Source organism: Lactuca serriola, chromosome 8 (genome assembly GCF_051521515.1).
Source record: "Lactuca serriola cultivar US96UC23 chromosome 8, Lser_US96UC23_V15, whole genome shotgun sequence".
Taxonomy (NCBI): Eukaryota; Viridiplantae; Streptophyta; class Magnoliopsida; order Asterales; family Asteraceae; genus Lactuca; species Lactuca serriola.
The window spans coordinates 188,667,380-188,684,876 of NC_136415.1; the positions used below are offsets into that span (position 1 = coordinate 188,667,380).

Here is a 17,497-nt window from a genome sequence, read left to right on the forward strand (position 1 = left end):
CAATACCCTGATATGCTAGGCAATTACCGGTTGAAAGAGACCGAAGGGGTAGACAATATGTATGTTATATGGTATGTGGTATGATGGGGGAACTCACTAAACTTTGTGCTTACAGTTTTTTCAGTTTTTGTTTTAGGTCCTTCTTCTTCGAAGGGAAAGGAGCCGACATGGTAGCAACTCATCATACACACGATTTTCCGCATATGAGATTCTTGGAATTTGTACTCTGACATTGTTACTACACTACAACTAAAATTACATTTAGTGACGCAAAAATTTAGTGGCACTTTACTTTTGTGACACTATAACATACTTTTAGTGGCACTTTTATTTGTGCCACTATAACTTTCCTAAAAAATTAAAAAAACCCCTCTCTTTTTATTGTAGCGGGAAAGTATTTCCACTAAAAATTACAAAATGCCGCCTATACTTTAATTCCCTCCTATAAAACAATTCCCCTTCTTTAATTTTATAAATACTTAATCACCATTACCATTCTAAATACCTCCCACTCTCCCAAGACCCACCGCCTCCACATATTCTGTAAACCCTAATTGCCATCTCCATCGACATGAATCAAGACTCCAATTCGTTGATGCCCAGTCTTCGCAGCCTCGCCATCGTCCCCCTTGATTGTGCTTGTCGTTGCGCTCTGACCACATATCTCTGATTCAGGTATGAAATCATTTTTTCATTTTAGAAATCAGGCATGAAAGTATAACTCTAGCCTGCATCTCCGACTCCAGAATATGAGGATTCAACGAGAAATCACAAAAAAAAAACTTGTTGTTGATTAGACGAGAGTGATAGGCGATTTCGATTTACGTTGTTCTTTGTTCTTCACGACTTCATGAATCATCCCTCCAAAATCATAAATTAATCATCAATGTGATTTATGGAACAGGATTCCTAGTGTCGAAAATTACGGAGGAACAATGGGGATTATGGATAGTGGAGGAGACATAATTTATCAAGATCCAAAATTGGAATTCAAAGATGAAAGTCCTGCCCGAGCCTCTCGAATCCCAGGTAATTTATATTCTAGTATTAAAGTCAATTTCATTGTTAATAAGTAAACGCTAAATTAGATTCAATATATATGTTACTGTATAACTCTTTTTCACGTTTTAGAGTTGTAGAATTAAATTCATTATCATAACCAACCACTAACTTTGTTCTGTATTTGCTAAATTAGATCCTTTATCATTTAGTATTTTATGTAGTTTCAGTTTTTATATGGGAGATTATGTTTAGTAATTACATCTTGCTTTGTTTAAAAGTTTCGTTAGCTTGGTTTGAAAATTTGACTTTGATAAATTAGGATCAGTTTGTGTAATATTTAGTTTCATTTAGGATTAGAAAATTCAATTTGTTTAGTTTTGAAAATTTAGTTTGCTTAATTGTCATTTTTTTTTATTGGTGTCTAATTTCATTATCTAGTTTGTTTAAGTAGCGTAGTTGTTACCTTGGTTTGAGATATCACTTAGTTTGGTTTGAAATTCCATTCTTTGTTATGTTGAAGTAGGACCAGTTCGATATTTACATTTGTTAGAGTATTTTTTTTTTTGGCCTATGAAAGTAAACTTTGTTTATGTCAGCCATATTAACTGTAAATGCTTTTAATTTTGTTTGTTATTTACTATGTTTTTAGTTTTACTTGTTTATAATGCCTATTAATAATTTGTTAATGTTGTTTGTGTTCATGGATTTATATTGCTCTTATTCTCTTATTATCAATGTTGTTTAACGCTTACTTGTTTTACTTATATAGTTCATGAATCTTGAGTTCTTAACTTTTTGTAAATTGTCAACTGTGAAGTCACTTAAGTATCTTTCAACATGTAAGTTTTTTTTATCAGTTTCTTTAGAGAAATTTTGTTTTTTACTAAATAACTTTATTTATTATTATTGGAAATCTAGTTATTTTATAGTTGGAAATCTGTTGTTCAAACTGAGAATCTATTATTTTCACCTGAAAAACTGTTTTTTAGATATTGTTGCTAAAATTCCATGTTTTTACAATTCTTACCTTATTTTATTCTTTTTCTTGTAGCTTCACATGAAGAAATGGAATATATTGGCACAATAAATGACATGGTTATGTCAAATCAATCACGCCATGGACATGATGAAGGTTTTTTATGCTGACCACACTTGGTTGTATAGGAGTAAATTAGATAGATGTATTGTAGTATTGTAGTATGTAATGGAATAGGGTCTGTGAATTGTAACAGGGAGCAATTCTTGTTATACAAATAAGCTTTTATTACATAATGATATTGTGTTTCCATTTCTTATCTGTATAATTATTATTTTCTATTCCATTTATAATTAAAATGAGATCAAGTCTAATTTATTAATATATTTTTTATATGTTAAGAAATGCAAGTGCTATAAAAAGTATGAAAATAATAATATTTTTAACAGTTAAACAATATCATAAAAAGAGTGCCACAAAAACCTACAAATGTTTTAGTGGCATAATAAAAAAGTGTCACTAAAACCCGATAACGCTGCAGCGACACAACTAGAAAGTGTCACTAAAGGCCTTTAGTGACACTTTTTCTTTGTGCCGTTGTTTGTCCAGGGGGTTTTTAGTGACACTTTTTTGGTTTTTTAGTGATATTTTTTTCTGTGCCACTAAATGTCTTTTAATTTGTAGTGCTACCATATGACATGATTTTGAGACATATGATCTATGGTTTTTATGAAATGAAATAACTTGACGATGTTTTCTATAAATTGTTTTATGAATCGTTATATCAAAAATAAAATTTTTGGTTTACAATTTTGGGATGTTACACCGTTGGGGATCACTTGAGTGATGTGAATCTTGTAGACACGACACACATCACCAATAAATGAGGGTGCCGAAAACCTTAAACTGACAATAAGAAATTGAAGGTAAACTCCCACTTGACGATCCCCAACATCTCGAATGGAAGACTTTGGAGGAACCACCGAAGGAAGGACCTCTTATGAAATCCTATATGATTTTATGATCTGATCGAGAAAATTAGAACCAGTAGAGGAAGGGATTGATTCAACGCTAGCTTTTCCCATGATTCTTTTTTGAATTCTCGACGAAGAAAAATAGCAAAATAGGAGATGAAAGAAAACCAAAGGAGAAGTCAAATTATCCCTCTTTTAAAGGGTCAAGGGAGAACATGATACGTTATAAGGATACGGGAGGTCAGAGAGAAGACAGCCATTAAATGTCGTGGTCTAGAATCATCACCAATGAGGATAAGGTCTCGAAATGAGGTCGTCTTGAAATATTAATTTTAACTCGGTTAAAGAACTGAGTCAAAACTAAGGATGCTTAATGACGTATTTGGAAATTCAAAGGGTTTCCCCAATTCAACCTCGAAACGAAGAGACCCGGAAGACTCTACCCTGAGGGCTCGACTAAGGTAAGGAGCCCGCCTGTTTCTGATTGTCAGTCCCATCAGCTTGCCCTCGAGCAGAAGACAAACATGCAAAGCTGTATAATTTGCCTATAAAGGAAAATCATGTGGACAGTAAAGCTACACTAATCAACCTCAATCTGTCTTTAAGCTAGCTTTCTTAAATTTCACACCGCTCAATACTTAGTCTCTCATCGGAGAGGTTTCGGGGACTCCCCATAATAGCTCTAACCTATATCTTTGTTGCTACAGCTAGCAGAAGTCGGACTAAACTTCCTCTTGGAACATACAAAAAGAGATCTAGGTGAAACAACTACATATTTCCAACACCCAATGTTATTTTTGAACAGTTGGTATGATCGAATGGTAGGGAAAGAATGGAATGTGTCATTCTATTATAACTAAAAAAAGAATTGTTTGTTTTGCTCCATGGAATTGGAATGAACTGGTTGAAGGAATATGATTCTTTCAAAATATTGTCAGCTTTCATACCTTGTAGCCATCGTTATGAAGCCTTTGTTTTCTTAATTTCTTCTTGTTGTTCATTGATTGTAATGCTTAAGATGTCATTTTAGATTCTAGGGATACCTTGAATACTAGTCGTGACATAAGTTATTTCAAATTTGGGATGAACAATAAAAGGACCTCACATGGGAGTTCCTCATCACTTTACATGATGTGTTGAATAGGTCAGAATCAAAGAGTGAAAGCGGAAGTTTTGAGGCAAGAATGAAAGATAGTATGTTTGTTCATTTGTTGGATGTGAAGTTTTTAGTGAATGCAAACATTTATTTATAAGTTGAATTTATAAGAGATTATTTATTGTTTAATGCAAGCCCTAATGTGGGAATTTCAGTGAATTTTTATTTTATAGTCGTGAACATATGTAGTGGATTAAATGTTGGTAAAACGTTTATATGTAAATGTGAATTTCTCAAACTTTTGATGGTTTTATTAGTATTAATTATTATTTTGTAAACAAAAAGGTAAAATGATCATGTTTATCATTCAGCACAATTATTCATATGTTCTAACCAAACAGTATGTAAACTATTTAGATCTTAAAATTTCACACCTTCATAGAAATTCAAACCTATTAAAACTTCAAATCTTAATAATTCTGATTCGGAGAAACAATCCTTAAAAGAGTTAGGGGTTGTTTGATATAGTGGGTCAAAAGAAGGATTGGATCCAGAAAAAGCCAATTAGCATGTTTGATAGGGATTAGAGAGTAAAGGACTCGGTCCAAACATGTGGACTCGGTCCAAGAATATCATCAAATTTGGTCCTTGCTTTCCGATCGATGGACCGGGAACAAAAAAGAAGAAAACCCATTTTCCCCTATTATTTTCGCACGCCTTCATTGAAAAGATAGAGAAACCGAGACAGTTATCGCCTATCACTCCAGTCGATTTCGCTGTTTTCTTGGCTATTCTAATATCACAGTTGACGATAAAGACCCATGTTTCACTCTTTTTGTAGGAGATTTTGATTTGTGATGACAAAAAAACTCATATGTTGGTGTCCCTTACTGATTCATTGGAATAAATTGTTGATTCTATGGAGAGGCAATTTCAAATTGAAACGGTTGTAGTTTCATGTTTATTTTTTCTTGAAAAGATTCATGTTTTACCTAACTCATGTAGCACACATGTTTGAAAATGCATCAGCAAAAACATCTGATCAAGAACAAGAAATAAGTGATGTTAAGGCAAGACCTTTCCATCATAAACAAAGTGCCAATGTACCTTATAAGGATTTGGTATTATTAACATATAGTTATAGAAAGTTGACATTAAATTGACTAAAAGATGTACTAAAAAGGTGAAATAACACAATTTGTTTATGATCCTAGTGTTATATTTTTGAAGAATAATTGTAAATTGCATCATTTTGTCATTGTGTTATATTTTTATATGCATCTTTTTTTTGAAGAATGGTTATAAATTACATCACTTTGTAAATTACACGACAATGTTATAAATTAAATTGTTAATCATAAATGAATTATTATAAAAAATATTGTTTGAGGGTAATATAGTTTTTTTACACAATCACTAAGATGCAAAATCAAACATCAAGTTTCAGTCAAAAGTTAACTCAATCAGAAATTCTGCCACGGTCAACTTTTAACTCAGTTAGCTCTAACCTTGTTAGCAACTATCAAACGACACTAAGGGTTATTCTAACACAAAGCTTAGAGTGCAATTTCCTGAATAGATTTCATGCATCTTTCATCCATTGGCAAAACTAACACCTTCTTTTTCCATAAAATATTAGTTGGTCCTTATGACCAAGATTTAACATTTTAAGTTTCTAAAACCCTCTTATTTGGTACTTCATAAATTACTTTGTTTCATTTATATTATTATTATTATTGTTATTATCATCAATTTGTAGATAATTTTTTGTTTTTCTTTTAAATAATACAAAAGTTTTTAAAACTAGTAACAAAATAATTAATTATAACCAGAACGTTACAAGAGGGTAAACTTTTTTCTTTTAAATTGAATTATGACTATGATCACGAGCATCTACTTTAGGATATGCTTGAGACCTATATGGCCATTTGAAACTTTAAAAGATGTTACGAGGACATTATAGATATGCTTGAGACCTCACTCATTAAAATTTATTGAAACTATTGATACTATTGAGATTTGATGTTGTTTTAGCAATATATTTATCCTTGAAATGCTTATTCCCCATATATTAAAATTATTGATTTGATACTATTGAGATTTGATGTTGTTTTTTTTAATATATTTATCCTTCAAATGATACAACTTGTAGACCAATGGGCCTAATTTAGTATATATTTTCACCAAAAGATCAACTATGGCGAACAGCAAGAATCGTTGACCATCACAAAACCCTTCAGATCTGCTTAAATACATATCGATGGATTCAGCCATTTCTTCCTTTCCTACCACAATACATACAGTTTTTCCATGAAACTGAAACTGTAATCTACTTCTCTTTTGATTTTAGATATTTTCAGTCACACCACATACTCATGGTGGCTTTTTTTGATTATAGTTACTAATCCTAATACTGTGATTATACAGGTGCAGGAAATGAATCCCCGAAGTGTATCTTCAATCGATGAGATGATAACCATCGTCCAGAAGCACGAAAATTCAAAAACTCCGACGACTTCATATGGCCCTCCTCCACCACCACCAGAACCACCACCACCATCCAATCTAGATCTACCTGGTAAACTCTTACATCAAAATCAAACAATCATAAACACTTTTCGTATTTTTGGTGAAAACAATATCCACAAAATCCTTAATTAACGCCCATTTTGTAATTATTTTAAAGGAAATAGAGACGATATCCACAAATTCAACGTTCCTGTTGGCAAACGCCCAAATCTGGTAGGGTTTGACATCAGTGAAAATTATGATACTTCACTTCACATTGCAACATCTGCAAACATCAGCAAGACAGTGGAAAAGTTTGTGAAAAACCATGTGTGTCATCTCACAATGGAACAGTTAGAACATCAAAACAAATATCACAACACTTCACTGTGTATAGTATCAACAAATGGATATGTCAGAATCGTTAAGACTATGGTGAATAAGAATATGGTCCTGTGGTATCAAGGAAGAATGCGACTCAACATGGCTTGTTTTTTTGGAATAAGCGAGTTGTGTAGAAGCTGATCTCTTTGGTAAGTAGTTGTGATTCTTTTTCACTTTCTTTGATGTTTAAGTTATAACACCTTACCAGTTATCTCATTAAATATTTTGTAGATGTTGCCTTGAAAATAGTGTATTGATGCGGAAATGGGAAACACTGAATTTATAGTTGAGCTCATTCGACACTATCTAGAGTTATTATGGAAGAAAAATGATGATGAGCAAACTATATTTCATGTAGCTGTCACATACTGTGATGAAGGTATCTGCAATCTTCTGCATGAGATCGGCTCACTGAAGGATATGATAACTCCTCTCAAGGACAAGGAAGGAAACAATATGTTGCATTTAGTTAGGGAAACCGAAATAAATCGACTTCAAGATGTTTCAGAAGTTTTTCAAATGCAAGGTGGACTACTATGCTTCAAGGTACTTCTTTTTATCCATGATTTGAATAGATGGAGAATATCATTAAGGTTAAAAGATGAATTTTCATATATTTGTTTATTATAGCATCATACTTAATTTTTTTTTTTTTTTGTTATAGCTCTTTGCTTTGAAAAATCTACCCACCAATTATAGCAATCGGCTAAATACAAAGCAATTTTCAAAGTACAATGTCTTAATAAGAAAATAATTGTAATGACAATGCTATGATTGGTAGATTTTTCGAAGTACAATGTGTTATCTGTATGGATACAAACCCATTGAAATAATGTTCCTTGGTTTTTGTGTAGGAAGTAGAAGTTAATGATGGAGCGAATAGAAGAATCTACTCTCTGCAAATGAGAAGTGGATGGTGGTTGCGACACTCATAGTTTCTTTGTTTTTTCCAAGGACAAGTTTGCGAGACTTCAATATGATATTCTAATGGATGTTTATCGTTGATCCCTTGTTTTTAATGTAAAAGTGTCATTTCAAGAAAAAGAATAAATGTATTTTATAAGCAGTGATGCTTGATGGATTCAAGTAAAGCACAAATTATTTTGCTTGTCGTATTTTTTTGGAAGCTCAAATGTATATATGCGTGCATACATGTATTTTCATTGGTGGGATTTTAGTTGTAAATTGCTTCACAAATATGTTCGTAATGACGGACGAGAGTCTCTTTCTTTTGTTGATTTGGATAATGGATTGAAAAATCGGTTACCAAAAAACTATAAAATTAAAAAAAAAATTATATATATATATATATATATATATATATATATATATATATATATATATATATATATTTTTTTACAAAATGGCATCACCATTTCATGCTAAATATGATATTATTTTTGGTGAATTTTAAAAAAAAATCACTAAGTTTATAATTCTAACCGCTTGCTTGTTGAGGAGACATGCTAATGTATTAACCGGATAACCTAAGGTGTTGTCTCATGAAATTTCAGTTTTGAAGATGTAGCATGCTAACATTGCATGATAACGTAGCACTTGTGATAATTTTTCAAAATATAATAACTTTTGTATAATTTGGTAGCACTTGTGATAATTTTTCAAAATATAATAACTTTTGTATAATTTGGTATAGTTATACATTTTCTAAAATATAGTGACTTTTATGTAACGTTCTATTTTCACAGCCAAATATTTTTATTTTTATTAAGATAACACTTTTCAATTTATAAATCCATTATTAAGAAAACCATTTATTTTAAATTACATATATTTAAAATCAGAGTTTTTATAGAAAATGCGGAATCTTCAATGTTGCTGATGCGTGTGTATAGTCCTGCATTTGCCTTCCCATAAACACCAATGATACTTGTAATAATATACAACATGATAAGCATAAATATTAGTGACTTTCCCCCAAAGTACCACCACAAACGAATAACATATACGATCAAACATGTCGGGTCCAATCAACCATTAGATTGGAATATACTAGTCCCAGTCAATCTCCGGGTCTAGTCATCCTCGAGATTGAATACTCCAGGTTGGAATGCCAATATACAACGGGTCCAATCAGCCATCAGGTTGGAATACCCAGGCTTTGTTGGCCTACCGCGTCAACCCTATCGCTCTTTCCGAGCCTCCGTGCCTACGGCTTACAGTCGGCCTGCTCCGGGTATCTTGGCCTACAACACAAATCAGGATCGCCTCAACCCAAACTAAACACAACATGTGGACATATAAACAATCAGGATCAAGTAGGCACATAATATAGACAAACAACAATCATACAGCTCACTACCGCCTACTAGTCATCTCACAACATACAGTCCCACTATCAGCTAACCCCCATAGAATGTGTAACCATAAGTAACCAGAGGTGAGATAGCCACCCGAACAGATGATCCTACTTTAGAGTCAGAACCAAACAAGGAATAGGCAAGAGAGCCTAGACCAAGAGTTCTCAGGCTATCTGTCACAATTAGCAAATTTAGCTAAGAAATTCTATCTAGGTATGATCAATTCTCGATGTACCTTGTAATTCAAAGTTTGACGTTATACATATTATTCATTCAGAAACAACTATTTGAATCAAAACTCACTCGTGAAGCCTAAAAATCTAACTTATTTTTTCCGGTTCTAACTCCATTGGATTAGGAATCATTAATTGGACCTAATGGGCCAATAAACTCACAACTTGATTATTTTGGGCTAAGAATCCTTATATGGGCCCTAATTTGACCTACATTCATTAAACTATAACATTTTGGGCCATAAAGACTTCTTATGAGCCTTATTGGACCTAAAATGTCTCACTTTGGTTTCATGGGCCTTATTGGGCCGTAAACCCATTTCTTTATCATTTTTGGGCCGTAAACTCTCATATTGGCCCAATGGGCCAAAAAATCCTCATTTGGGCCATCAAATTCTCGGTTTACATCCAAGACTAATTCTAAATATATTCCTCACTCTCATTCTCGGTTCTATAAAAAAAAGGAAAATGTGGAGATGGTTAGATTTGTGACACCTCCATATTGTTTTGCATGTAAACATGAATTTTACCCCACAAATATCTAAGCAGGATAACAATTAACCATTAAGTATTACCTAATCTTCTCTATCCCCCTCTTTTCTTCTAGTCTCGACCGAAACCACCACCCCACCACCTTCATTTTTACTCTCAAACTCACCAAAAAATTCTCTAGAGCTCTCAAGAAAAATCTCATGTCCCTCTCCAAATTCGAGTGTGCTTGTGTGGTGTTCAAGAACACTTCACCAAAGATCATCACTTTTAAGTAAGCTACTCTCTAAACAAGATGATTAGCTTCATTTTATGATAAATCCTTCACTCTTTAACACTCCATTTCATGATCCATGCTCATAGAATCTCCTAAAATTCAGAGATCTCTTCAAGAGGTGTGTTAGGCCGAAAACTCCTCCAATTTCTTCAAAAACCGAACCCATCAACCCAACATGAGTTCATAACCCCTATTTTCGGTTTTTACTATAGTTTAGGGGAGAATACAAGTTGCTTTGTGTAGATCTATGTGTTTATGCAAGTATACATGTGTTTTATGTTATGCTATGTGATTTTTACTATGAAACTTCTTGAAACATCACAAAACTCGAAATATTCACTAAGCATGGTGATATTTGCAAACTAAAAGCATTACATATAGCATACTAAGAAGTGAAATGAGAAAACATGTTGAAGAACACTAGAAAACTTAACAAATTTGTGTAGAGGGCCATTTTTGACAAAACAAACAAAAAGGTGAGATTATTATGTAACCCACGGTTTTGAGAAGGACCAAAAATGGGTCATTTTTAAAAAATATGGATTGTTAAGATTTTCAAAGTTTTTTAAAGGGCCAAAAATGTAAATTTTCACAAAATGGGCCTCTAATTGGGCCTTCACGGTTTCATGGACTAAACTTGTGAATTTTTGGCTTTTATGAATTAAATTGTCATTCTAAACAAATTTGTGCCAAAAATGTAACTTTAGGTTATATGGGCTGAAAATGAAAATTGTATTAAACTTGGGCTAAAAAGGGGAATTTTTGTACATTTGGGCCGAAAATGTCAACTTTTATGAAAATTAGGCCAAAAATGATAATTCTAACAAAAGTGGGCTAAAAATGTTATTTTTAATTTCAAATAAGCCCTTAATTGCAAACTTTGGTCTTAAGGGACTTAAAGCGTCATTTTTACCACAAATGTGCCTTAATTGTAAATTTTTGGTTTTATGGACCAAAAATGTGTTTTTACAAAAGGTAGGCATTTATGTCATTTTGGTAAACAATTGAGCTTAAATGATCAACGTAATAACAAACGGAAAAATATTTCACTTACATTTTTTTTATTTGGACCGGAACATACCTTACACGCTTATTGGGCCTTAGTGGCCCATTTGCATGTTTAAGTGGGCCTGAAATACACGCTGCATGTCTATTGGGCCTTTGTAGTCCAATTACATGCTTATTAGGCCTAGAATATACATTACATGTTGTTTGGGCCTTTGTGACCCATTTACATGCTTCTTGGGCCTAATAAACTAAAAACCTACACGGAAACAATATGTAACACTGTAAATTTTCAAAAAATATTTTCATTTAAAAAATCGTATACTTTTCATAACATATTGTATAAAAATCTCGTTTATTCTATTTACAAAACATAACTTCATTAATAATTCAGGATCCTCATAACTCTTTCTCTGGTGTGTACAATTAAGCCGGTGCTGTCCCGCGATCCTGAGAAACTTGAAACACATAACACATACACGGTAAGCACAAAGCTTAATGAGTTCACCAAAATACCACATACAACACATAAGCCACTCGAGGCTATAACTCGGTATGACCCTCCGGTCAATGTGTCTTAGCGGGACCCTCCAGTCCCGTAGCTCGTTGGACCCTCTGGTCCGGTCTAAATCGTTGGGCCCTCCAGCCCGGTCTGAATCGTTGGGCCCTCCGGCCCGGTCTGAATCGTTGGACCCTCCGGTCCGGTCTGATCGAGGACCCTCTGGCCTCATGAGTCGTTGGACCCTCTGGTCCGGTCTATATAACCCATAACATACATATAACACAATGCACATAAATCTCAAACATACACATACACATAAGACCCTCCGGTCTGCACATAGATACCACTCTAGGTAATGTATAGTGAGAAGACTCACCTCGGGTAACTCGGATAATCTAAAATCTCGAATACTGATCTAGACTCCGCCTAATAACATAAAAATTTTTCATCTAATTAACAACGGCTCTCAAAGGCTAGATTAATCCCCCTTATAATTCCTCAGAAGGGTAAAAGACCATTTTACCCCTCCAAGACCCAAAAGCCCAATTGTTGACCAAACCCTAAAAGTCAATGAAAGTCAACTCATTCAACGGTCCAACTTTGACCAGACTCGCCGAGTGCACTCGTGGGACTCGACGAGTTCATGCGCATCTTCTGAATCCTTCTAAGGCCTCACTCGACTCGTCGAGTTAACCTTTCACTCGACGGGTTACCACTGATCACGAATCGTGGGGCAACTTGACTTGACTCGTCGAGTCCTCTCATGGACTCGGCGAGTTTCCTCCATGGCAACTCTGAAATGACCTTCTAAGGCCAGATCTGTTTCTCTAACTTATAGATCTGACCTTTAATCACTCAAAATCCACGTAAAGGTCCAATCTTTATGCTCATGCAACACTCATATGGCTCTATTTAATGAATTAGCTCTTAATATGACAACCAAGATCCAAAACCCCCAAAGGAACTGCATAAAGTTGGATGATTGGGACTCTCTGGACCTCTCAAGGTCCATATCTAAGGTCTATTTCACATTGGGACTTCTCATGCTTCTTATTCCAACTCAAGAAAGGATAAAGAAACCCTTGATTTAATAAGCCTACTGATATTTGCATATTTAGTCTTATATTAAGCATATATTTTTATCATTTATTAGCTAAATCATGGCATTTCATGGACAAAAGATACTTAAAAGTGTTTGAATTATGTTTTCAGTCCAAAGTTTAAGCTTGGAAGCAAAAGGAATCAGGAGAAGCGGTTTGGAGCTCGGGAATTGAACAAAGAAGAAAAACCACCAAAAACAACACCTACTCGGCGAGTCCGAGAGAAGGATCTAGAAGATAATTAGAAGATAAAGACTCTGTGACTTACCGTACACGGGATTTAAGTGATGGACTCGGCGAGTCGGACATGGACTCAGCGAGTCGGGTCGAATCTATATATACGGTTTCCCAGATCGACATTCAACATTCTGGAACCCTTGGGGAGAAGTAAGCTGCGAATCAGAGCCAGGAGAGACCTGAAGAACGAAGATACAACCTAGAATTCAATCCCGAAGGAGATTTGAGGCAAATCTACATCATTCTACTTAATCTTTTGTTTTCCATTATGACTAGACAATTAGAATTCGTTTTTATGTTGTTCATTACCTCAAACATGAGCTAAAATTCTTAAACTTCTGTTTAGGGATACAATATTGATACTATGGATTGATTATTATTGTAGGATTAATTCAATGTTGGTGATTTTGTTGATTTTAGCTTGTTAAAGAACCTTATGTGTGGATGACAACTATTTTTCTGTTAATAGGAAGATAATTAAATAGTATGAACATCTTTTAATTGTCAACCTCATATGTTATGTGACCACTTTGTCATATGTCTAGGATTAATGAACATGAAACTATAATTAATAAGAAAAATAGGTAAATTCATGTGTGAGCTTGTATGATAACCATCAACAAGAAGTTAACTAAAGGACCAAATTAGTTAGCTATTACAAGTCTAAATTCACCCGAATAAATAATCTAGTGAATTAAATTAAATTAGACAACTGATCACTGTTTGAGTTAGTTTGTTCTCTAAGGATTAGTGCAGCGAATGTGAATCTAATTAACTGAATCAGTAGCCAATAGAAGAATTAATCAATTGCACTATTACCGTAATATCAACCATAGGATCAATTGAGTTGAACTAAACATAAGTCCTTCTCATTATTGAATTTAGTTAAATCTTTGCTTTTCTAGTTCTTTTTAGTGATAGTAGTAAGTTTCTAGTCTTGTAAAACTAGAGAAAAACCCCTACTTATTAATTAATTTAGATAAAATTAGTTTTTAGTCTTAATTTACCGTTCCCTGTGTTCGATACCCTACTTATTTAGCTTTACCACAATTGATAGGTCCACTGCCTTTGTGTGTTTATTTTATAATTAAAAGTAGGTTTAAAACTAGTTGGTTTTACACACATCACCTACACAATAAAGAAGAAAAGAGCCGAATTGCTACCTCAAAGTGAAGCCTCCTTGCTTGAAAATCTTAGAACAACAACCTCCTTTGGTCCTTCTTGCTGGATCACTTCTCCTCCTTAGCAAAATCACAACAAATGGCTCAAGATGGCTCTCTCTCTCTCTCAAACACACACACACACACACTTCACAGGCTCAAATATGCTAGGGTTCTTTTCTCTGGAAGGGTAGCCGCAAATGAGGGCCATAAGGACCCTTAAATAGGTCACAAACCCGGACAATTAAGGTTTCTCTGCCCGGTACCTACTCGGCGAGTCCCTCATCTGACTCATCGAGTCCGCTCATTAAATCCACGCGATCAACTTGACTCGACTCAGCGAGTTGGTCCCTCAACTCATCGAGTCCCTCCTTCAATCTCAAGATTAAAATACACAATAATGTTCTTGAAAATCCGGATGTTACAATTCTCCCCCACTTGAATTAGATTTCGCCATCGAAATCGCTCCTCAACAACAAATAGATCTAATCCACTAACCGAACAGTACCATCGAAATGATCTCATATCACACAACTATCTTTCTCTTTGGACACCTGAATTCAACCAAGGACTCCTCCCTGGAAAAGGACAAACCCATTTTCCATTACGCCACCCCTTCTGACTCTCAAGAATCTGGAAACTCTAGTAGCCTGACACACAGCCAGACCGCCCTCTCATGATATCACCATGTTATTCGCTCCTCAAATAACAAACCCCGATAACTCACTGCTCCTCTGATTCTCTAGTGGGGACCGATAAAACAAGTCCATATTATATACCAAGGAATGAAAAGGATCACATCACACCAGGGACCCATCCACTGTACTATAATCACAACCCTTCTAAACAGCGAACCCTCAACACCCTGACCTCAGGCACGAAAAATGATCATGCTTGTTCAGAAGTGTCCCCCGACATCTAACAAACATAAACCTCAGCTCCTTTCTCAATATCCCTTTCAAGACTGAGCACCAGGTCATCTCCCGACCCAACAGCTGATTGCATGTACCAAAACGTCTCACTGACTTCCTTATCAATACAACTATCTCGGTCCAGTGTGACACACAAGTCACGAAGTTCGCTTTACTTCAAGAGAATACGGAATTCATCTCACCCTCGATCTCTATCATCTACTACTCATTAGTTCCATGCATTTTGCAGTTTTTCTCATACCAACAAGTTGACCCACTCAAGTCTAAGACACCAGATGGAAACAATACCCCCTTCAGAATGAAATTCATCTCTGAATCCGGAATCTCATTCTACCTGCTTAAAACACCATTGGAAGCAAACTCAACTCGAGATTCTGGTCCGGCACATAATTGGAACCACTCGTCCCAACAAAACACTCAACTCGCGACCCATGATTCGCGAACCGCGGATATACCACTTCTCCAATTTTCTTGGGTTGCTACAACCACAACTCTAATCAAAGTATAGCAATTCCCAACAAACATGGAGACCCCAGTCTTGCACCTGGTTCGACCACCAGGTCCCCAAAAACTCAATTATTAGTGCTACTTAAGCCTAAAACTCATCTGCGTCTTACTCTGACCAGAGAGTACTCATTGCAACACCCTATCGCTGACTATTGAGTACTACGGCTCCCCGCAGCATCACAAGAACCTCTCACCGACTAGTGAGTACTACGGTTCCCCACAACATCACAACAACCTCTCACTGACTAGTGAGTACTACGTCTCCCCGCAGCATCACAACAACCTCTCACGGACTAGCTGGTGAATACTAAGGCTCCCTGTAGTATCACCACACCCCTTTGCTATCTCATGGATGTTGCAGCTCCCTGCAGCCTTGCAACACTTTCTCTTACCACCCATAGTCTCAATCTCAAGTTGACGCCACACACTACATCTGTTAACCTACGCTCCATGGCCCAACATAGCTAGGTGCTCAAATACCCAATCCAAAGTAAGTGTCACTACTCTTGACGGCAACTGACATGACAAACTCCTTTCCTCATTGCAATCCTCTTTCTTATATAATCTCGTTTAGTCACCAATTATCCGAAGTGCTCCCACCGGAACCATAGATACTTGCTACACCACTTGCCAACTCTCAACTCATAACTCAGAATAATCTAGAAACAAGGACATCATACCCGGATACCTTGGTACACCAACACAAAATTTCCCGATGTTTTGCCCAATCCACTGATCTCATACTCAAGAACCCATGCTTGGATACTGCATTGGTCTTTCGGAATCTCTCGACCAATCCTTCTCTCGCACCACTTGAAACCTCTGAGTATTCCATCTCCCAATTTTGAAACATCGAGGCATCTTTAATGGCTCATAACATGTTGTCAACAACCCGAAACTCCCCCTCTACTGGTCACTACTCATACAGAACTACTCATATTGACCCTGAGATTGGTTGATGTGACAACCCGAAATTTCTTTCTTGTACAAACCATTCAAATCAATCAAGTTCAGACTCGTTTTGCTATCTTCTAGCATTGTTTAGAGTCAATTAGAGTGTTCTAAGCCTTGTATCCTCAAAGTTAGGGTTTAGAAAGGAGTCCCACAAGTTCAACACTTCAAAAATTGGCCAAACACTCCAACTAAAGGAGTGTATGGCCGTACACCCCCTTCTGGCCGTACACTCTCATGTATAAATGAGAGTGTTAGCCTCCTTTCACCTCTTTTCACACTCTTAAGGCCGAAAATCAACTTCTCTCTCAAGTATCATCCGTTTTTGCTTCTAGATCTTCAAGTTGTAAGTGTTTCTTCCTTCCATTTGATGATTCATTACACTATCTAGTTGGGATGTACCATTTCATCCATGAAATTAGTCATTTTGTTTAGATCTTCAAGTGTTCTTCAAGAACACCAAGAACACCAAACATATCTTCTAGTTTTTGGACCTTAAACACCCCTAAAGGCTTCCCTATTGTAAGTACCACTCCTTGTGCTTGTTTCTTACTAACTTTACTCCTTAGAAAACATCCAGAACATGATCAATAAGGGGTGTACGTCCGTACACACCCCATGTGGCCGTACACCCCTTCACTTGGTGCTAAATGGCCTCAAAACTCATGTTCTAAGCCAACACTTGATCAAGAACACTTAGGGAATGAAAGATTGAACCTTGGAATAAACTTTTGACCATTTTTACATGGTTATTAAGGGTGTACGGCCGTACACTCCTTGTATGGCCGTACACACCCTTTTTAGAGTAAAAAATGGCATTTAACTTTCAATAAGGTTAATTATTGG

General features: G+C 35.5%; 1 protein-coding gene and 2 long non-coding RNA genes across 3 annotated transcripts; all 3 read left to right on the top strand.

Annotated features, from left to right (window-relative positions):
- The first annotated feature begins 510 nt into the window (after positions 1-510).
- Positions 511-2,297, top strand: LOC145071473 (uncharacterized). The gene is made up of 3 exons (XR_013690497.1): positions 511-675; positions 905-1,029; positions 2,054-2,297. It is a non-coding gene; the product is annotated as an uncharacterized LOC145071473 (long non-coding RNA).
- Positions 2,298-2,980: 683 nt separating this feature from the next.
- On the top strand, positions 2,981-4,288 carry LOC145071440 (uncharacterized). The gene is made up of 2 exons (XR_013690465.1): positions 2,981-3,413; positions 3,660-4,288. It is a non-coding gene; the product is annotated as an uncharacterized LOC145071440 (long non-coding RNA).
- Positions 4,289-6,243: 1,955 nt separating this feature from the next.
- Positions 6,244-8,007, top strand: LOC145070927 (uncharacterized). The gene is made up of 5 exons (XM_079017882.1): positions 6,244-6,372; positions 6,476-6,626; positions 6,735-7,089; positions 7,172-7,486; positions 7,795-8,007. The coding sequence occupies exons 2-3, from the start codon at positions 6,485-6,487 to the stop codon at positions 7,079-7,081; spliced, it is 489 nt and encodes a 162-aa protein (XP_078874008.1). The 5' UTR covers positions 6,244-6,372; positions 6,476-6,484; the 3' UTR covers positions 7,082-7,089; positions 7,172-7,486; positions 7,795-8,007.
- The last annotated feature ends 9,490 nt before the right edge of the window (positions 8,008-17,497 follow it).

Coding starts and splice junctions, on each gene's coding strand:
- LOC145070927 (XM_079017882.1), top strand. CDS start 6,485: ATGAATCCCCGAAGTGTATCTTCAATCGATGAGATGATAACCATCGTC. Junction 6,627..6,734: donor ATCCAATCTAGATCTACCTG/GTAAACTCTTAC, acceptor ATTATTTTAAAG/GAAATAGAGACGATATCCAC.